Source organism: Rhinolophus ferrumequinum, assembly GCF_004115265.2.
Source record: "Rhinolophus ferrumequinum isolate MPI-CBG mRhiFer1 chromosome 5 unlocalized genomic scaffold, mRhiFer1_v1.p scaffold_110_arrow_ctg1, whole genome shotgun sequence".
NCBI lineage: Eukaryota > Metazoa > Chordata > Mammalia > Chiroptera > Rhinolophidae > Rhinolophus > Rhinolophus ferrumequinum.
Window position 1 is genome coordinate 9,392,469 of NW_022680355.1, and position 23,625 is coordinate 9,416,093.

The window sequence follows — 23,625 nt, forward strand, 5'->3', positions numbered from 1 at the left end:
GGGGGTCGTTTGGGGGAATCCTCAACACATCTCCCAATTCTGAAATGGATTATAATCAATCACCACTGTAGGAAAACAAAAGAAGAAAGAGAACAGTGATCCCCGCCTTCTGGTATTCATGCCGCTGTGCAATCTCCTTGTGTGGGCTGGGCCTGGTGATTTGCTTCTCATGAATGGAATTTGGCAAATGTGATGGGATGTCACTTCCAAGACTAGATTACAAAAGACTGTGACGTCTGTCTTGTCCACAGTCTTTCTCTGGCTTTCCTCCCTTGCTACTTCTTATGAAACAAAGTGCCACGCTATGAGCTGTCCTCTGGAGAGGCCCAGGTGAGAATAAGGTAGGGTGGCCTCCAGCAAAGACCTGAGGCCTTCAGCCCAACAGACTGTAAGGAGCAGAATCCCACCGGAAGCAGGTCCTCCCCCAGGCAAACCCTGAGATGACTGCAGCCCTGGGTGACCACAGAGTGTCGGGTTGTGTGAGTGACACTCTGAGCCAGAGGATCCGGTGAAGCCACGCCTGGATTTCTCACCGACAGAATATTACTCACCCATTATAAAGTATGGACTCTTGCCCTTGGCAACAACATAGATGGATGGACCTTGAGGGCATTATGTTAAATGAAATAAGTAAGACAGAGAAAGACAAATAGTGTATGATCTCACTTATATATGGAATCTAAAACAACAACAAAAAACCCAAGCTCATAGATACAGAGAACAGACTGGTGGTTGCCAGAGGTCGGGGGAGAGGGAAGAGAAGCAAAATAGGTAAAAGGAGTCAAAAGGTACAAACTTGCAGTTATAAAATAAGTAAGTCCTAGGAATGTAATGTACAGCATGGTGACTACAGTTAATAATACTGTACTTGGACATTTCAAAGTCAAGATAGTAAATCTTGCAAGTTCTCTTGACAAGGAAAAAATTCTGTAACTATGGTGACAAATGTTCACTACACTTATTGTGGTGATCATTTTGTAACTTAGACAAATAGCGAATCATGTTGTACACCTGAAACTAATATGATTTTGTATGTCAATTACATCTCAATTAAAAAGCTATTGCAACATTCAAGCCTGCTCACATAGGCTTAATGTTTAGAATTACGCTCCTTATACAACATGGTTACCAACTCACAATACAGTCACACACGTCTGTGTCTCAGCGATGCTGAAGGTTTCGGTATCAGAACAAAGGCAGAGCTAAGAAAGTGACTCATCAACAAATCTACATTTCAAAACGCACCTACAACTCACCGATAGTCATTGCAAAACCTAATTCTCCCTCTTTCTGTTTTCTTAGCCTGCCTGTCAACCTTTCATCTCTCCTTCAATACCGTGTGTCTGTCATTGCAGATATCCCTATCCCTTTTTGCCCCTTTCCCTACTCCTTTTTCGGCCTACTTCTTTCGACTACCCCTTAAGTTGGCCATTAATTGGAAATATACATATATTTTTTTAATCATTTACTCTACATTCTTCATACAGCTTTGGAATTACTAGTTTTAAAAGCTGATGAATTGAATCCTGGACTATATCCTTCAGTACACTGTGGGCGGTAAAGACACGGACTCCATACACTGGCTCCCTGGGTTTGCAACCTGCTCTGCAGTTTGTTAGCTATGTGGTCCTGATCATAACCCCTTGTTTCATCTGTTTGTCCATAAAACAGGAATGTGAAAATAATATCATCTTGTTAAAAAAATTAAAGGAGGTTAAATATGTGAAGTGTCTAACACATAGTAGGTACTCACTTAATGTTACTTATCTTTCTCTCTCACAAAATATTGAGCTCAAGCTCCCTGTGACATTTTGCAACATTTTAAAATGGCTTGTTGTTATGTGGCTATCTCAGAGCATAGGCGTGTTTTTTTCCTTCCTCTTCCTAAAGCTGTAATCCTGACAGCTACAATTCTGAAGCTATAGGAGAGGTCTGACAATTAAGTTTGCAAACTTGTTGCAACGATGTTGCTACTAACCTTTTTTGATATCAGAGGGATTATTCATTATGAATTTGTACCAACTGGACAGTTAACCAAGTTCACTATTTGGAAGTGCTGAAAATGCTGTGTGAAAAAGTTACACGACCTGAACTTTTCGCCAACAATTTATGGCTCTTGCATCACGACAATGCACCAGCTCACATGGCACTGTCTGTGAGGGAGTTTTTAGCCAGTAAACAAATCACTGTATTGGAACACCCTCCCTAGTCACCTCATCTGGCCCCCAATGACTTCTGTCTTTACCCGAAGATAAAGGAAATATTAAAAGGAAGACATTTTCAGGACATCAAGGGTAATACAACGATAGCTCTAGTGGCCATTCCAGAAAACAGAGTTCCAAAATGGCTTTGAAGGATGGACTAGGCGCTGGCATCAGTGCATAGCTTCCCAAGGGGAGTACTTCAAAGGTGACCATAGTGATATTCAGCAATGAGGTGTGTAGCACTTTTTCTAGGATGAGTTCGCGAACTTTATTGTCAGACCTCATCAGTCAACAGCTCTCAAATATTACTGGTGAAATGAGGACGTGGCTACTTGGATTTCCCCTAACAATGATTAAGAAGCCTCTGCCCTTTCATTCCCAGCCTCCTGTTTCACCTGCTGACTCTACCTGTGGAAAATGAGCCATCTGTGCATTTTGGCAATGTTAGCTGTATCCTTGCACACATTAGTTGTTTCTGCTAATCCCATATGCACCCGGCCTACCAGCAAGTTTCTCCCACGCCACTTCTAGCATCTCCAGTACAAGGCCAAGTATGGAAGTGAGCAGCGAGTTACTGAGCAGAGATGAGAGGACCCCTCAAAGCTACAGAGACAATGTCCTGGGGGGTCAAGCCAAGAAAAAAGTCAATTTACACTCTTATGCCTAGCAAGGCAAAACCCTCAGCGTTTTTAACCTGATGTCCTTTTTATGCTCAGGTATTCTGGATTAATGGGTCTCTTTATCCAGTGATTTAAAAAAAAAAAAGAAAGAAGGAGCATGTAACTATTTAGAATTTTTTATAAATGTCATTATTTAAATAACCTAAGAAGTGATAACACCATAGTACTGTGCCATTTGCCTTAATTTTTAAAGGAAGATACAATGTAAATATTTAAAGAAAAAGAGTTATGTAACGCATCTCTAAAGATAAAAAACACCTTTAATGCTCTTCCCATCACTTAAGGCAGAGCTTTAATGTGCATGAGAATCAGCTAAGGAACTTGTTAAAATGAAAATTCTGATTTCCTAAGTCTGGGGTGGGACGTGAAAGTGCATTTTTTACAAGCTTCTGGGCCACGTAGATTCTGCTCGTCTGTAGACCACACTTAGCATAGTAGGAATTTAAGATACCTTAAGTGTCAAAAGGCATAGTCCCAATTTCCCAACTTATCAACTCAAAGCCTCCTTCTACCACTGTTAGAAGCAGGGGCAGGTTCTAACAGATCCAAGGAACAAAGTGAGCCCTAGGCTTCCAACTGCTTCTTACCAATAAAGGAAAGAGAGCAGCTCCAAGGGGAAAGCAATAAAAACAGCTTTTTGCAGCCTCTTTCTTTCTTCCATTTGGCTTCCCCAGTGAAGAGAGGGAGAATTGTCACCTGAGTATGGAACTGGTTTACAGTTCCATGAATGCAACCTAGGATTCCTTTGGCTCTTTTTCCCCAAAACAGACTTACACAGAATGACTATTTCTGTTAAATTATAAAATTTCCAGTCATTTTTACATCTTCTTTCAAGGAAACAAAAATGTACCTTCTTTAATGGTATGATTCTTTTTCCCTTAGTAACATTTTATACAAATTTGAACAGAACAATTCATTGAGAAGGGGACATGTGAAGCATTTCAGTAAGAGGGCACAGTAAGTGCAAAGGCCCTGGGACTGAAAAAGCAAGGGGTCCAGCGCCATTAGAGAAGAAAGAGTACGGAAAATGTATGTGGAAACAAGGTCATGGAGATGATGAAGGAAGGGAAACAAATTACATAAGGGCCCTTGGCTTTTACGCTCAGGGCAGGGACAATCTTTGCAGAGCACTGAGTAATATGCTTCAATGTTTAACAGGGTCAGACTGGCTGCAGAGCTACTAAAGAAACTGTAGCCTATACAAAGGATATATACAAAGGATAACGCCAGGACCTCCCATGCTGGCACTCCCAGTATTCCTTCTGACCTTTCTATGTATGTGGCTGTGCAATATCAATTGTCACTGCATTTGAGGAAAACCAAGAACTGCATTATGGGATATATCATATATATGAAAACTTAAGGCCCAACTTCTTGTATCTGACCACTATCACCAAACATTCAGCCCCTGGTTCTAAAAACTGATTAGCACATTTGAAATTTATCATACACCAAGGTGGAGAAAAAAGAGGGAGGGAACAGTCCTCTCTTCCTAATGGTATTGTGGCATTACAATATATAGTTATTACAATCAATAAATTTTAAAACTTTACTCATCTCTCACAAAGTCCAAGAATACTCTCTAAGATTCTCTTAATTAACATAAAAATGTATTTTGTAAAAGTTATGCTTTAAAAATATCACTCTGCCCCAATAATTTTACTTCTGAGATTGAATCCTATGAAAATAATCTTAATCAGGAGAACAATTTTAACCACAAAGATCTTCACCATAGTTGATTTCTAACAGCAAAAAAACTAGAAGCAATTTAACTGTTCAACAGATAAATGATTACATATATTGATAATGTATATAGAATATGAAATATACTATAATGATAACATGTTATATCTATATCCTATAACTAGAATATTAAGCAGCCATTAGACATAATGTCACAACATGGCAAAATGTGCATAATATGATTATACCTTGTATAATACACACACAGGAAAAAAACAGTGTGCACAGGAAAAAACCTCAGAGTAGAAACATCAAAATATTAACAGGAGTTGTATTTGAATGACTGAACTAGATCAATCAATTTTAATTTATATTTTCCAATTTTTACAAGTAACCATGCATTTTATCTACAATTTAAAAAATTAAGTTAATGGAACGCCTTGTGGAGCTCCTTGTGGAACCCCTTAATTTTTTAACTTAAAAAATTAAGTTAATGGAACCCCTCTTTATTCCCGTCTTTTTATTTCCAACATAAATCTCATAACATCACCTCTATGTATACCATAACCTAGAATACATTAATAACAGTAAGCATGTATGAAGCACTTATGCCAAGCACTGGGTTAAATGCTGTAGCCAGGTTATCTCATTTAACCTTCACAACAACCCATGACGTAGGTATACTGGAGATGAGTGGGCCGAGGTGAGTGAGAAAAGTTGGGGTCACCACAGAGCCAGGGACAGAGCTGGCCATGTGCACTTTGAACTGCAACACCCTCCGGCCTCCCTACACTAGTACAGAAATATTTACTGATAATAAAACCTTGATCAGAATTCTCTAGCAGGATGCCGAAAAGGTGCCAACCATGGCACAATCCCATCTCTAGCACAGCATTTCCTTGTCTCTCTCCTCATTCTGCTTCCCTCACTCCTCATCCCTGCCTTTTCATTTCCTGCTCTTATTTCTCCCCCACACTTCTTCCCTACCTGTACCACAGACTTTCCAGGGGTATCCAGCAGCAACCGTGGGTGCTGCTTAGCATCAACAGTAATACTCAAACAAAACCCAGTGCTACCCAAGTCTTTCTGTAAGTCAGAAGTTACACACCGGAAGCCGAGGGCCCCATCTGGCCACAGATGTGTTTTGCTTCAATCTCAGTACTCTGAAAAACTTGAATTAGTCATCGGCATTTAAAAATTAGCATAAATTCACATAAAAATGCAAATTTTTAGTTTCTCCAGAAAATGAAATGATTTGACAAGGTCGTTCCAACATGGCAACCATCTCCTGAGGCTGAATCTCCAGTGAGCCAGTCTCCACCAGCCTCTGTTGTCTAATACCTGACTCTCTTCAAGTCTCGTCACTCTTTTCTGGAAACTGCCTAGCCCCGAAAGCACTGAGTTTGTGACCTCCACCAAATACTTTAAGTGATGGCATAAAAACCACAGGAGATGGGGTCACATGCCATTTTTAATTAATGCTAAGTTCTGCAAGCTCTTCTTCTGAGACATGTTAGCAACGCAATGACTTATGATTGGATCTAAACCACAGGGAAAGCAGTAACTGCAATCCTGCCAAACCCCAGACCAACCTTCTCCAAAGGAACTTTCTAATGCTGGCTGACCGGATCAACCCTTCCCCAGATTCTGCTGCAACCCAATTATTCTTTTGGGATTCACCAGAATGAAGACGTCTTTGCAAGGTCCAGGACCTCAACTCGAAAGTTTTCTGATGATGAGACTAACAAATTTAGTAATAGCTGCAAACTAGTTACTAAACACTAACATTTTTTTTTGAGTTTCAGCTTTAGTAGACTCCTGATATTATGAATTTTACATGTAAGATAATTGTAGTATCTCTCTTTTTTTATCCTCTAAGTAGCCATTTGAAATCCATATTTTTATGGTAATGTAAATCCATTAGGGAGAGAACTAGAAAGTGCATTGAGGGATCAATCTTATGCTGGAAGAAATATAGATTAAATGACCTTCTCCATCTCTAATTTCTCTGATACATTAGTCTACTGTGCCCAACGTAAACTATGAAAATATCTTTTCACCATTCCAAAATAGAGAAAATAGGACATAAAGAAAAGTACTGGAGACCCAAAAGTCCCATTTGGAACTAAGTTCATGTTTCATAAACATCTGTTCTTGCCATGGTTATGGGAGAACTGAGAAATAAACGGCGGTGTGTGTGCGCGTATGGGGGGAGGGGTTAATACATTTATCATTTATTGCTTTCAATATTTTAAATTTAGCTTTTCTTCTAAATTTCAAACAGTACTACAGAACTTTTTTAAATAAGGAAGATGAATACCACAAAGTGGTTAATAACCCTACAAGGTAAATAATTCATAGTTTTTAAAGATTCACTGATAACTGAAATAAAAAGCTCTTATGCAGGTTTCTATCTATTCTGTAACAGAAGCCATTATGCTGAATATGTACAATATTATTTACGACTTACAAAAGCAGTCTATACCTGATAACAGCCATGTTGATCGAGGTTGAAGGAAAAAATAGTTTTTGCTTCTTAAGGAATATAACTTAAAAGCAAATAACTATCATAAAAAAATACATCCAGCAAATTTTCTCTCGCAAAATAACTGTTTTCTCAAAAGACTGTCTAGTAATTGAGTAAGTTCAAAAGAGAACTTCCCCTTAATCCTATAGTGAAGAAATCAAGAACCACATTTCATTAAACATGAAAAACGAGCTTTTAAAAAGCAACTCATTCCAAAATCTTGCCTACCTTCGTATAAACACAATAAAAGTCTCCAAAAATATATAACATTTCCCTTATCTTACAATTTTATTGCTTGAATTTTTATTAGTTTCCCCCATCCCCCACCCCGTAAAGCTTTACAAATAAAGTCTCATCAGTACAGCTTAACAGTTAACTTAATTCCTTCAGAGAAATTCAGATCATCAGAGTTGACATTTCATATTAAACAAGTATTTCAAAAAAAGTAATAGTCTAAAAGATTACTTTTTTACTCTTACAGGAAGACAATTATTTCACACCCAGCATTATCACTGATTTTTTTTTTGCTCTGTACATTATAGCAGCTTTGAATTAAAAAGCAAAAACATATACATATTTATCACACAAACCTGACCACTCCATGCACAATACAGATTGCACAATAAACTCCAGTTGTGGTTGATCATACAGTCTAACATCCTGAACTGGGCCATGACTCCTATAGCGCAGCCTGCGCGTCTTCTCTGACTCAGCTTTTGTCAGCACCGCGGCGCTGTTACAAGAGCTCTGCAGTGATGGATCCGCAAATAGGATCCTCCCCTCCCTTTCCTGTCTAAGCAGCAGTAGCTAACAGGCAGGACTACATCATCTTCCTAAACACGGGCACGTTTATATTACTAGATCATGGACGGAAAGACTTTTCACAAAAGCCTTATTCTATATTTATTCTTATTTGATATTTAAAGACGATCGCTTTTTCCTTCTCTCTGGGTATCATAAGCTAGCGTGTACACAATTCAGTGAAAACACAACTTGGGAAGGTGGTATAAGAAACCAATCGTGCCAACCGTTCCCACAACAAACAGCTCCCAGCACGAGGCTGTGCCAGCGTCTGTGACCCTTACGCTGCACTCAATCCAAAGGCCACTGACCTCTCAGTCCTTTCTCAGTCTCGTACATCTCACACTGCTGACGACTCCTTCAACGTCTCTCCTCCTGGGGACCATATCACCATGCTCCTGGCTTCCTTCCTACTTCTCGAACCATCCCTCCTTTGCAAGAGGCAGTGTAGCAAAGTGAGAAAGTGTAGCAAAGTTAAGAAGCCCAGACCTTCTTAAGACAGACTTCACTTCCTCAACCGCGAGCTACCAGATGTCTGACAGGGAGCTAAGGGCTTCACTTCTGAGCTTCCACTCGTTCATTTATAAAATGGGGATAATAACACCTGTTCTCATGGGGTTTTCAGTACAAAATAAAATAACATATGTAACAGGCTTAAAGCAGCGTCTCGCAGACACCTAATAAATGATTATTATTAATATTCTTCAGATGGGCTTCTCTTCCTGCATAAATTAGAATTCTACCTCTCGTTTCTTATGCTATCCCTAGATGATGTCATTTTCCAGACCCATGATTTTAATTAGGAATTACTTCCAAACCTGTCTTCAGCCTCACCCTTTCCCCCAAGCTCCAAAGGTGCATGTCTAGACTCTTGCCAAACACACACACCTATGCATCTTATACTACACGTCCAAAACTCACCTCTTTACCTTCCCTCTCACAACACGCACCAGCTCTGTAAACCCGCAAAAGGACAGCACCACTCACCCCCTTGGTCACCCAAACAGAAACCAGAGCTTCCGAGACTCCCTCTGCCTTACCTAATTACCAAATCCTGTCACTTCAACGAAAATGTACACTGAAGCTGTCTCTTTTCTACCCCCACTGTCACTGCCGAACCTGCCGGGGTCTTCCCATTCTTTGTCCTGGACCACCACAGGGGCCTCCATGTGGTCTCTCCAACATCCCGTCTCACTCCTTTCTGGAATCTACCGGAGAAGTCTGAAACCACAAGCTAAATGTATGACCACCCTGCCTAAATCCCTTCCTTGTTCCTTTCAGCCTGCAGCAGTTTCCCGAAGTATGTTCCTACTTACTCTACAGGATACAGAATATGAATTAGCTAAGTGAAAAAAGTCTTCAATGGCAAAATAAGTTTGCAAACATCCAGGTTAAACAAAGATAACTAAAGTTGCAAGTTTGCTCAGAGTCTAAACATGAAGGTCAGATTCAAAGGCCTCAAAATCTGAAAACTGAGCCTCCTGGAAAGCTTGTTCTAACTAGTCTGTCTTGAAATCTTTAGCTGGTTTGTCTTCCTCTATCTGTCCCTTAACTGGTGGTGTTTCCTAAGGTTCCCGGACCTTGGCCCTCTTCTCGCCTCACCTCCCTCAATGAGCTCATCTATTCCCAAAACAAGTGTAGTAGATGTCAGCTTAATTGACTACTGCCTAAATGACTTGCCAGACAAACCAAAATTCTCAATTCCTGCTGTGTGAATGCTGGCTGATCCCATGGCAAGCTCAGCTCTTGTGTCTGGATATTCCTGAGCCACATACGTCTGCTCCCACCAAATGAGCCTCAGGCTTAACACTGTCAGTTTATTTTTGCACAAATCTCATTATGTCAGGTTTATTTGTGTTGTTTTTATGTAACTTAGGTAATATGGAAACTGATGAACTATGAGTAAAAATGCAAGTTGTTATTTCTCTGAAAACATGAATGTTTTGAAAAGACTCAATAAAGGCTGTTGCTCACTTCTATATTTTTCCTTTCCTTGGTCTAGTGGTCTTACACCTTTTTCTCCAGTGAGATATTAGAAATTCTCTCTAGCTTTAGCCATTAGGCATATTCAGAAACTGCCAAAACATTCTTCTTTTTACCTGGTTAAATCCTACCTGATTTAGCTAAACAGTCTTCCCAGGAGGACTTTCCTTGATCCCTACACTAGGTGAGCTCTGCCTGCTGACTGTTTTCTGCTCTTCTAATGTCCCTCGCACTCTATTATAATCCAATCCACTTCTCATTATCCATATATATCCATAAACACAGGGACCAGACCACGTCTGTTGTATCCTAAGTGTCTGGCACTTCGAAGGTGCTCCACAAATGTTTGTTGAATGAGTTCATAAATGTGGAAGGTCAATTCTATTAATAAGTAAGATAGGAATCTTTGGCACGAAAAGCATCAAACTTGAATCATTTAATATAGAGTAACTTTTATCTTGGGGACCAAGAGATTATTATCACCAGTTGTGAGCAAACACAAACTGCTTCCTTCCTCTAATGAACCCACTAAGCTTTTAGGGCAGATGGAATTCTAGCAAAATCCCTAAATACCTACGCTGACACTATCTATTCTATCCCCATCTCCAGATTCTGAATAATTCTGGGAGAGGAGAGGGAAGGGTTTTAGGCATCTGATTTTCACAACTTCTCACATGATTCTGATAGACCTTCCTTAACTATTATAGTTAAGACCCACTAAACAAAAGTTCATACCAAAAAAAACCACAAAAAAACTTGAAACTAAAGGCACAACTACAATCAAGTTTTTATAAATCATTGCTAAACAGTGTGTAATTTAATAATAATATTGTAACAATATTTATTTCCTACTTTAGCTTATGATACTATGGTTAAGATGTTTACATTAGGGAAATTTGGATGAAGGATATAAGGTATCTGTACTATTTTACAACTTTTCTGTGAGTCTAAAGTCATTTCAAAATAAAAAGTCAGTATGAAAAGGACTAGCAACAATTACAACCCAGTAGCAATGAACATCCAGATGTGATCCTGAAGTATCATTCACCACTGAAAGAAAACACGGCTTCTTGGAGAAATGGCTGAGTACAGTTCTTGGGCAGGTACATAAAAGATGAGTCAGAAAATCATACTGGACAGTAAGGAAGCTACCAAAGCCCATTAGGCTCACGTCTAAAGAACCAGGGTGAAAACTTAAAAGGCTACCATTAGTCAAAAATGGGACAACTGGAGCTACAATAAGAATTGCAACATACAACAGATGTTTACATCTATCAGTTAATACTACTAGACAGATCCATACACACACACATAATATACAGGTCACTTTTTGAAATGATTCATTTCCATAAATAAAGGTAAAGAATTAAGCAAAACATAATAATAAAATAATCATAAAGTATCACGATTACTAGATTTATCCCCCAATATGCACAGTTTATATTTCCAAAACATTGGGTAATACATATCTATAATCCCATATTGACATTTCTGAGTTTCAAACAGGTCTGAAAGTCCAAACGTTTTTTGGTAACTCGTTGATGCTAAAACCTGACCTGCCCAGAGATGACATGAAGCTCTTTTTAAGCCTCTGTTTATTCCCCAAAGTATAAATACTCATGCATTTTACAGCAGAAATTACTCTGATAGCTGGGTGCTGTCGCAGAACCTGCATCATCCTACATTTCTAAAATCTGAAAACGTTTGAAATCTGAAAAACCCAAGGATTTTGGCTAATGGTTTATAGAGCTACACAAACAACACAGGAAACAAGGGTAACTAAGACAGCAGGAGTCCACAAGAAAAGAAAGAATGGGGGAAGGAGCGCACAGGAAGCAAGACCGTCTCCCCTGGGACCGGGAACTTCTTTTGTATCTAGGGTCACTAAGGTCAGAGAAAGCTTTACAAGCAGGTAAAATTTGAGTCAGACATTGAAAGAAGTATGGGATTTACGTAAATGACAAGACAGGGGGAAGGCATTTCAGCCGAAATGAACATGAACAAACATGAAAACATTTCAGACTTCAAGCATTTTCAGTGGGAAATGGATCTGCCATTTGCCTTGAATAAATGCTTCCTGCTGGAGAGTGAGTCATTATATGGAAGAAGTATGTGTACTTGAAACCCTGTTACAGTTATTCCACTTTACCTGAACTACAGGCTTTCATCAGAGAAACATTTAAAAACATGATCGATCTACCATAGTAGAGAAATAGTAAGCAGAAACTTAGGACACCTATAGAAAGTTATCTTCCAAATCTTAGCCTTAAAGACCAACTCTCAAGACAGCAAACTCAGCCTATGGCTTTTGCTCAGTAATGGAATACGCTGAAGCAACAGATTTCACAGTCATTTGCACACCACAAATTGACACTTTAAAGACATCAAGTTTCCTAGTTTGCCAAAAGACACAATACAGAATTGATACAATTTTCAAGCTGTCAATTAATTTGCCATTGAACTGTTTACCACATAGGTAATCTAACACAAACGATTTCCATCTACATGAAACCAGTAAATCTAGATCAAAGTAAAGATTTTCTCCCTGGAGTTTTTTTTCTTCCTTCTATGAAAGCTATTATGGTCAAGTTAACACTCTCTCTATTATAATACTATCTTCCACTTCTGGCTGTGTAACCTTGGTTAATCATTAGCTCTCTGTACCTCAGTTTCCACATCTTTAAAATGGATATAATAATAGGACATACCTCAGGGGGTTGCTGTGAGGATAAAATGAGGATTAGTAATGGCTCAATGTTCTCTCTTAAAACCCTAAAAATTGATCTAAAATCTATTTTATCTCACTGTACATTTCCAGGAAACAGACATTATAGCCTACCACTTACAAGTAGTGTATTAAGATTAAATAACTTAAGGCTAGTAAATATCAATAACATAAATAGCTAAAGAATAACAGGAATAAAGAATATGAAAAGGATGTGACACTCAAAACTAGAGACAAACAGATACATATTGCATGCTAGAAATCAACAGACAACTAAATCACTTTTTCTCTGATTTATATATTTTCAGGCAAAACAAGTACAAACTATACAGCTCTTTAATCACCATATCACCCTTTGCAAAGGCAGAGAAAATCTTATATGGAAAGTGATTTGTAGATTAACAAGCATTTACTTTTAACATGACTTTTCTTCCTTTACTTTGGCGGGTTTCGGTCTCAATCATTCCCTCACACTCGGCCTTGGCCACACTACTCCCTGTGCCTGACACACGCTGCCACCTGATTCAGAGATTTCTTCATGTCCTTTAAGATTCCACTCAAGGGTTGTTCCTCTCCTTATTAGTAAGTGTACGGTTCTTTATATATTCTGGAAGCAAGTCCTTGGTCAGACACATGTTTTGCAAATATTTTTCTTCCCATCTATAGGGTGACTTTTCACTTTCTTAACTGTGTTTTACAAAGAGCAGACATTTTTAATTTTGATAAGTCCAAATTATTGTGTTGTTGTTGTTGTGTTCTTTTCTGGCTAGAGCTTTTTGAGTCCTGTCTCAGAAATCTTGGTTCACCCCAAAGCCATGCACATTTTGTTGTTGACTAGAAGTTTTAATGTCTTAGCTTTTGCATTTACTTCAGTGATCTATCTGTGGCTATCTTTTCTGTGAGATATATACTTGTATCTCTCAAGTCTCCATTCTCTTCTATTATTCTATATATCTGTCATTATATCAATTCTATACCATCGTGACTTTTGTAGCTTTTGAGTAAAAATTATAAAATAACAGTATGAGTTCTCCAAACTCCAAACTTCATTCTTTTTCCAAATTGTTTTGGCTACTCTATGCCCTTTGCATTTCCATATAAATTTTAGAATCAGCTTATCTATTTCTAACAAAAAAAAATTAAAAACCCTGTTGGAATTTTCACTGGGATTGAATCGGATTTATATAGCAATTTGCACCTAAGTCACATTTTAATAATATTGAGTCTTCCAATCCTTTAACATTGTATCTCTCCCAATTTATTTAGGTTGCCTTTAAAATATTAAAGCAATAATGCTATTAATGTTTATTTCATTTTCCAATTGTGTGCTGTTAGTATATATAAATACACTTCTAAGTGTATAGTAACTTTGTATCCTTGTATCCTGCAACCTTGGAAAATCTACTTATTAGTTCTAGTAACTTCTTTTCTTGGTAGATTCCTTACAATTCTCTATGTGCACAATCATGTTGTCTGCAAAAAAAAAAAGTTTTTTCTTCCTTCCTTTTTCCCTTCCTTCCATTTCTTTTTCTTGACTTATTTCACTAAGTAGGGCCTCCAGTTTGATGCTGAATAGATGTGTTGCGAGCAGACATTCTTGCCCTGTTTCTGAGGCAAGTGCGCAATATTTCCAAGTATGACAGCTGTAGATTTTTTCATAGATACCCTTTATCAAATTGGTAAGTTTCCTTATATTCCCAGTTTTCTAAGAGATTTTATGATGAATGAGTGCTAAATTTTGTCAAACACTTTTTCTGTATCTACTGAGATGATCGTATGAATTTTCTCCTTTACTCTGTTAATATGTTAAATTGTTAGTATGTTAAAATGATAAGCTAACCTCTCATTCCTGGGATAACTCCACCTTAATCATGATATATTATCCTTTTCATATATTGCTAGATTAGATTTGCTAACATTTTGTTAAGGATTTTTACATCTACAACCATAGGGTTATTGGTCTGAATTCCTTTTCTTATTAGGTTGGTGCCAAAGTAATTGCGGTTTAGAAGGTTAAAAATAATTGCAAAAACCGCAATTACTTTGGCACCAACCTAATATAAGGTTTTCGTTTGATTGTTACCAGGCTTATTATGCTGGCCTCATAAAAAGGAGATGGGAGGTGTTCCCTCCACCTCTATTTTTTGAGTTTATTTAGAATTGGTATGATTTCTTCCTTAAACATGTGACAGAATGTATCAATGCTGTCATCTGAATCTAGAGTTTTCTTTTGTGGGCAAGTTTTTAATTCCAAATTCAATTTCTTTAACACATATGGCACTAGTCAGACTTTTTTTAAATTTTCTCCTTGTGGCAGTTTTGGTAATTTGTATCTCTGAAGGTGTGATATTGTGATTGACAATAAACACATATTTGGTCTTTGTCCCCATTTCTGGCACAGAGCTCCTAAAACCTCAGGAATTTCTTAAGTGATGAGAACAACAAAGGTGTCTTTTGTTATGTTAATAAGGTGACTTTTGGTCCACACCAAAGAATGGGGCTGGTGGCCAGGCAAAGTAACCCTGTGATTAGAGGATTGGGATTTTTAGTACCAACCCCATGACCTCCACATAGCGGAGAGAGCCTGGAGGTTGAATCAGTGGCCCATGATTTCATCATTCGTGCCTATGTAATGAGGCCTCCATAAAAACCCAAAAGGGTGAGGTTCAGAGAGCTCCTGGGTTGACGAAAACACACAGAGATGCAGGAAGAGTGGTGCCCCTGGAGAGGGCATGGGAGCTCCGTGCTTTTCTGCATACCTTGACTCAGGCATCTCTCCCACCTGGTTCTTGAGCTATATCCTTTTATAATAAATCAGTGATCTGGTAAGTAGCACGTTTCTCTTGAGTTCTGTGAGCCATTTGAGCAAAGTGATCAAACCCGAGGAGGGGGTGCTGGAACTTCCTATCATAGCCGGCAGATCAGAAGCACAGGTGACTGTCAGGACCTGTGGGGTGCAGCTGAAGTGGGGCTGGGTAAGTCTTACAGGACGGGGGACGGAGCCCTGAACCCGTGGGATCTAGAGCTGCGATGCTATGACTCTCCATGTAGTGTCAGAACTGACTTGCACTGCAGGACACCCAGCTGGTGCAGGAGAATTGCTCGGTGTGGGAACCCCTGCCCACTCACACATCTAACTGGTACGAGAATCCTTACACAGCATTTTCCCATTTCACCTAAGTTGTCAGACTCACTGGCATCAAGTTGCACACAATGTCCTCTTTAATGTCTGTAGGCTCTGAATGATGTTCTCCTTTTTCATTCTTGATATTGGCATTTTATCTTTTCCCTCTTAGTTAATCGCACAAACTGATTTCTAAAGGATTTCAAAATCCTTTTCGGAGACTAACGTAAGATCCCTATCTGGTCTGTCAATCAAAGCCAACTAAAAAAGGCATACTTTTTTTTTCCTGTAGAAAATATGCCAAACATTTCACCCTAGTTTGAAGAAATCAAGTACCATGTTTCCCCGAAAATAAGACCTAGCGGGACCATCAGCTGTAATGCAGCTTTTGGAGCAAAAATTAATATAAGACCTGGTATTATGTCATATATTATATTATACTATATTGTATAAGACCCGGTCTTATATTATATTAAAATAAAACCAGGTCTTATATTAATTTTTTCTCCAAAAGACGCATTAGAGGTGATGGTCCGGCTGGGTCTTATTTTTGGGGAAACACGGTAGTATTTACTTCCTATACCACATGTTTTGGGGATATCCTTATGTTTCCTGAATACATAAGCGTTTTAAATATCTGCCTACCTTTTCCTAGATATTCCACTTGATCCAAACACAATGTTCCAGTAACATGTTTGAAAGTAAAAGTTAGATACACAGATGATGGTGGTCAAATAAAAAGACAGCCAAGAGTAGCAGCAGTAGCCAAAGATTAAACAGGGAAAAATGATCTTTCCAAGTTCTTCTCGTAAACTGACAGAATTTGCATTACCCCTTGTCTAGAGCAGATGCAGTTCTAGTGGCCATGAACTGTGAGGTTCTGTCAATATCCTCAGCTAAGGGCTCTTGTTTGGCTCACAGCACCCCAAGAAAGACCAGTGTGACCTAGCCTCTCCCACTGCGTCTCGAGTGTAACTGTAACTGTTTCTACTAGTATGCTTTTTCATCAGCTGCACATTTGGCTAAGGTGCTGTCAGGCAGCAAAGACTTGTGAGCATCAGAAAGTCAGGCAGCTAAAAAATATATATTAATAACCTGATTTATACAAAGAAGACATACAGATGGGCAATGGCATGAGAAAAAGTGCTCAACCTCCTAAACATCAGGGAAATGCAAACCAAAACTACAATGAGATACCACCTCAACCTCTTAGAATGGCTATGGTAAAAAATCAAAAGATAACAAGTGCTAGTGAAGATGTGGAAAAAAGGGAAGCTTGGGCGCACTAGTGGTGGGAATGTAAATTGGTACAGCCATTACATGGAGGTTCCTCAAAAATTAAAACTTAAACTATCATATGACCCAGCAATCCTACTTCTAGGTACTTACACAAAGGAATGGAAATCAGGTCGCTGATGAGAATATTATTCAGCCTTAAAAAAGAAGGAAATCCTGCAACAACATGGATGGACCAGGAGGACATTATAGTAAGTGAAATAAGCCAACTACAGAAAGACAAAATACTGTATGTTCTCACGTGTATGTGTAATCTACAATAGTCAAACTCATAGAAGCGGAGAGTGTATTGCCAGGAGCTAAGGAGTGAAGGAATTGGAGAGATGATGGTGAAAGAGCACAACGCTTCAGTTATCTAAAATCAGTTCGGAGATCTACTACATAATAGTGCCTATAGCTAACCATATTGTATACTTAAAATTTGCTGAGGGGGTAGATCTTATGTTAAGTGTTGTTACCACAAAAAATAATAACGATACAACAACAAAGGGGGTGGGAGGAAACTTTGGAAGGTGATGGATGTGTTTATGGCCTCAATGGTGAGGACTGTATCATGGGTACACACTTATGCCCAAACTCAGAGTTGTGTACATTAAATATGTACAGCTCTTTACATGTCAATCACACCTCAATAAAGGGATTTATAAAGAAAAAGAAATGGAGGTATCTAAAATATTCAGAAGTCTGAAATATTTGGGCAGCTAAAAACTATTTAAAGAGTAGGTACCTTTCATGAAGCTACCCCTCGACCTCTGTTTAAACAAACGACTTTATTTCAAAGTCAACTAAAAAAGCTAGCATTTTCTATTAACTCTTAGTGGCACTATATAACAGAGTCCAAACCAAACATCACTTCTTAGAAGAAGAGAAATACATCCCCATATATGGAATCACATTCAAGGACATCAGTTTTCTCAAAAGCTACTCTAAATCCTCCGGATTCAAACCATTCTCTTTCGAGATGCCTATCAACCTTGATTATACTTTCTTCATTTGTTCACTGGTCTCACTCTGTCAGATCCTCTTTGTTAGTGGCTTTGCTCCTTCTCCAACATCACTCTCACTGACGTCAAGAAATCCTGTTTCTATTGCAGAATTGGCAACTGGACTCTGTAATTAGTTTATATGGTATTTGCATTGCATTAACCAATGCATCTCATAATCAATGAGAATGAAAGACAAGACTCATTCAATTGACAGACAGAATAGTTGCTGAGGTTAACAGCATAAGGCTGTGCAGAGAATTCTTTCGTTAATGATTAGTTTATTATTTGTTAGAATGATTTCTAAAACCTTCCACAATGCATACTTAGGTAAAGAGTAACATATATTTTTCCTTCCACTGTAACTTTTCCTATTCTTGATCGTTAATATGAACAACTAATTACAAGATACACAAAGTAAATTATTCTAAGTTACTTGTGTAAAGAAAATGACATTAAACAAATTACTTTTATAATACAGCTAAAAAGCAACAATAGCTTCAATATAACCAAAGTCAGAGTTCTCTCACTTTAAAATTAACTTTTGATTGAAGTATAACATACCTACAAAAATACAACACCCTGTTGAATTTTAAAGTGCTCTTTTAACATAAAATTTATTTTATTTGAAAAGAACATGATTTTGGAAAACTAATGATACGCAAAAATATGTTTGATTACAAATAGACGGAAATAATTTTACTTTTGAAATTTTCACTGGCTCATGGTCATTTACATTTTCTCTGCATATCTTTGCCTGTTTCTTTACACTGATTTCAATTTGGTCAGAATAATTCCAAAATTGGGGTACTATAAGAATTTAGACTTTGGTAGAGGCTGTGAGTATCATTTAGTCCTGTTCTCAAACTTGGAAGATCACCAGGAGACCTTTTTTAAAGTTAAGGTTTTGGGGTCTCACTCCCAGGGATTATGTTCTGATTCATTAGTTTATAATCATGGGGACAAGAATCTGTAGTTTTAAAAGTTGTCCAAGTGATTCTAAAGATCATCCAGATTTACCTAACTTACATTCCTACCAAAGCAGGAATCCACTCTGCAATCCCCTCACTGACGGTCATCTTACCTCTGCAAAGAACACACTGGCCCATCTATCCATCCACTGATCCTAGTTCTACCCTTCACAGCCACACAAAATTAACCTTTTCCACACTATAATCCTGAAAATATCTTTGTACAGTGCTTTATGAGTTTCTTCTTTCCTTCATTTACAAAACTGATAATATATAAAAATATATATATGTCATTGATATATATTATCAATTTTGTAAAGACAGACGATAGATAGATAGGTAGATAGATAGATAGATAGATAGATAGATAGATAGATAGATAGATAGATAGATAGATAGATTTCCATCCCTCTTATGGGTATAGAAGGGTGTCTATAACATAGAAAATGAAAAAAAAAAAGTAAATGAAAACAGTTTCCTAAAAGCATTATAATAAAGATCTGATTTAAACTTGGTGCCACATATACTGGGTAGGAAATATGTTTCCAGAAGCCAGAGGAGAAAAGAGGTCTCATTAATCAAACTACTAAGTTCTTTTAAACACAGAATATTTATTTATTAGGAAAATACCAGGGATTAAAGATGTCTAGGTATCTCAAGGTTAAAAAAAATGATGCCTATTATCCCCCAAGATGACAGTAGCTAAGACATACCCAGGAGAAATGTAATCATTCTATCCACTGACATTGAAGGATACTCTCCACACTATAAGGAGAAAGTCAAAATGTTTTTAAGAATATAAGTCCTGTCAAGATGAGTGCAGTGAACAAAAGAGTAGAAGTCAACAGACTGTGTCTTCATTAGATCATAAGGAAAAAGAAGGTGTGGGATCACGAGCAGCCCTGCGTATGTGTCGTTACTCATAACTCTGCCAGATGTCTCTTCAGAACAGAGATAGTCAACAAGGGGAAAAGGCAGTAAGTAACCGATTCTAAATCAAAAACATGCCCAATATCAAAAAAAACCCTCAACAGCAGCTAGTCTGACTAAGGAAAAGTAAATAAACTCTTCAACTTGCAGTTTTTTTTAATAGTAATAAATAGTTTGTTCTGATCTGTCTAAAAACTTTCCTAATGATAGATGAATACTCAAAAATATTAAATTTGGGTTCTAAATCTATTCTCTTATTCACAAATCTACACAGTGGAATTTCTTGTATATTAATAATAACTAGAAAAAAGAAGACTTACAAAAAAACACACAATTTCCATCACATTCAGTTTCTTCAACCTATAGTAACAGTATATCCATTTGTCTTTCAGATTATCTTAGAGGTACAAAAGGCCATCTTCCAGATTTTATTGTGAAATGAACTATTTGCATAATACCAGATTTTTAAAAAGAATATGACAACTTTAACTAAAAACTATTTTGGTGGAAGCGATCCAAAATTGGGCTTTTGAGCGAAGATGTCTTCCTACTTCTATTTATACAAAGCTCAGAATATATACACAGCTCATAATATTTTACCATGTTTAATTCCTTATGGTCAATTAAAATTAGACAAATACTGGGACAATTTTTAAGTTCTATAACCGTTCGTTTTACTGATCTAATCACAACGACTAGAAAGGAAAACAAGTGCCTACCATATGGTCTTTCTGTAACAGAAAATAGCTGCTTTCAATAACAGCATCTGTGCGTCTTTATCAACATTAGCAGCACCCATACTTAAGGCAGCAAATTGTTAAACATAATAAGACGACAGGTCCCTTCACAAAGCGAAGAACAAAAGAAACTGAATCGCACTTCTGTACCAGATTATTTGACCTGGTCATAACTAAAGAAATGAAGAAAGAGTCAGAGATTATGTAACCAAAGAACAAGGATTTTATTACATGTTTAAGTTGGAAGAAATGAATGCTAAGGAATACTGACAATGCATAGAGAATTTTTCTTCAGACCTGTGTACTCATTTTGTTCAAGGCCCTTTTCTAATCGTAGGTCCCACTCCATACGTTCAAATCCAGACTTCTGTTGAAATGCCACTTAACCATACCCGCTGCTGGCACTGCTGTTCTTCTTAATTCCAACAGGCTTTACCTTTAATCCTAACTTTCAGCACAAAGCTTCTGATGTGCAATGGTATTCTGAAAGATTCAGGTGCATTTACAATGAAATGATAGTGAAAGAAAAATTAAATGGCAGTGTTATATTATATTGTACTCCAACTAACCCAGAATAAATCCCAGGCCTCCACTGAAGAAAACGTATGCTTTTAAGAAAATGTTTAAGTATTGTTTTTAGTAGTGTGCATCCTTTTCAAAAGTGTTTAAGCATTATTTTAAGCAGTGTAGCTTTTCCAGAAACCAGGTTTTCACTAGAATGGTGAAAAAAAACAACTACCTATTTTTAAAAATCTGTAAATGGTGTCTTTTTATTGTAGTTTTGGAATTAAACAAAAAAAAAAAAAAAGAAAAATGCAAAAATAATATAATCATTAAAATTCTCATCATCCAGAATTAACAGCCATTAATAGTTTGTCATAGTCAATATTGTGATCATTTTTTAGCTTAGAATGTAATGTTTATATTTACAAAATAAAAAAATGTAACATAGGACATTCATGTACTAGCCACTCGTTTTAAGAAAAAAAAAAAGAAACATTATCAATACAGATACTTTCCACAGTTTCTCCACCAGTCTGATTCCCCACCCACTAGTCTGTTAATTACCATTATCTCACCTCCCAGTACAAATTATTTCATACACTTGTACCACACTGCCTTGGTAACTGTTACTTGGTTACCAGCTTCCCAAGGTAAAAAAGATATAAAGAAAAAAGGCACCAAAAATGTTAGCCGCAGTCCTAACGGAAACAGAGGATTAAGGAAGAACATACGCACTCTGCATACTCTATACATTTTTATATAATCTAAATTAAGTATTCATATATTCCATACTTAGATGCAAGCTCAATAACATTTTGGAATGTTTCTTAGTCTTCATTCATTCATTCATTCATTGGGGGAAAAAATATCTGAGGGCTTACAGCTTGCTAAGTACTCTTCTAGCCACAAGAAATACAATGTGAACAAAACTGCACTTAACACTTACATTCTAGATATATTATCTGTCCAAATAAATAAGCAAAATGAGAACAAACATGTCAGATGGAGATTATGTGACAGGGAGGGAAAAAAAAACAAGGAAAGATGGCAGGTCTTGTCTTAGGAGCAGGGGAAAGGTGTTCAATGAACAGAATGGTCAGTAAAGGCTTCACTCAGCAGGTGAACTCCGAGCAAAAACTGAAGCAGACAAGGAACGGGGCTGTGAAGACACCTCGGGGGGGCGGGGGGTATCCAAGGAGAGAGTACAGCCAGCAAGTGGGAAGGCTCTGGGCAATGCCAGGCGCGGTGTGTATGCACAAGAGCAAGAGTCCAGAGTGGCCAGTTCAGAAAGAGGAGGTGAGAGTAACAGGAGGTGAGATCAGGGAGGGGGCAGGGCAGACTGCACAGGGCTTCCCAGGACCCTGTCAGAACGCTGGCTTTCATCCAGAGGGAGATGAGAAGCCATGAGAGGAATTTGAGCAACGGAGTGACACGATCTGTTTTATGAAAGGTCCACTCTGATTGTGGGGTGGAGAACAGAGTCTAGGCTGGCAGGGACTGAAGCTGAGAGAGATTTGCATCAACCAGATTTGAATGTTATGCGTAAGAAAAAAAAGAGAGAAAGATCAAAGATCACTCCGAGATGCCTGGCCTGGAAGACGCCTGGAAGACGCCTGGCCTTATTGCTTAAGATGAGGACGACTGCGGAAGGAGCCAACTGGGAAGGTGAGCTGGGGGAGTGAATGTAGACAATCAGGAATTTGGTTTTGGACATGCCTACTTAACATCCAAGTGAAGTCCGATATTAGATCAGTTGGATATTAGAATCAGAATTCAAGGGATAGGTCCCGGTGGAGATATATGCACACATATATGTGTATGTATGTACACATATGAATTACCAGTTTGTACTTGATATTTAAGACCATGAACTGAGTACAGCAAGCGAAAAAGAGGGTCAAACTGAGCCCTGACGTATATGAAGATTTAGCAGGTCAGGAAGTTGAGAAAACTTCAGAGGCTGAGAGGAGGGGACAATGAGGTAGGAGGGTACAAAAGAGTATAGTGTACAGGAAACTAAGTGAACAGTTAATAAAAATTAAGGCCTTTCCTGCATATCCATTCATTCATTCAACAAATATTTATTGAGCACCTACTATGTGCCACACACTGAAGAAACAAACATGGTCCCTGGTTCTTGCAATCCAGGGAAATACAGACAAATAAACTTTTAAGTACTATTCCCAATAAGGTATGTGGTGTTTTGGAATAATGCACTAGAGAACCAATCCAGGCTTGGAGGGTCAGGAAAAGCTTTTCTGGGGAAGTAATGTTGAAGAAAAGACCAGAATGATGAGTAAAAATTAGCCATGGAAGGGTGGAGGTGGAGGAGGAGAGACTGAAGGGAGGGTGGAGGAAGACCACATTTGTAAGGACCATTTCTAAGGACCTGAAGTGAAGACACACTGTGATGCCCCGGGGGAACTGAAAGCAGTTCAGTATAGGATGCACAGAAAGAGGAAACAGATGAGCAGGAG

General features: G+C 38.0%; 1 protein-coding gene across 1 annotated transcript in view; it reads right to left on the reverse strand.

Annotated features, from left to right (window-relative positions):
- The window catches only part of ARHGAP21 (Rho GTPase activating protein 21), a 95,233-nt gene extending 87,454 nt beyond the window's left edge, over positions 1–7,779 (reverse strand). The window contains 1 exon segment of the mRNA XM_033100824.1: positions 7,685–7,779. Within this exon segment, the coding sequence (XP_032956715.1) occupies positions 7,685–7,768 (84 nt within the window). The 5' untranslated portion in view covers positions 7,769–7,779.
- Positions 7,780–23,625: the final 15,846 nt, after the last annotated feature.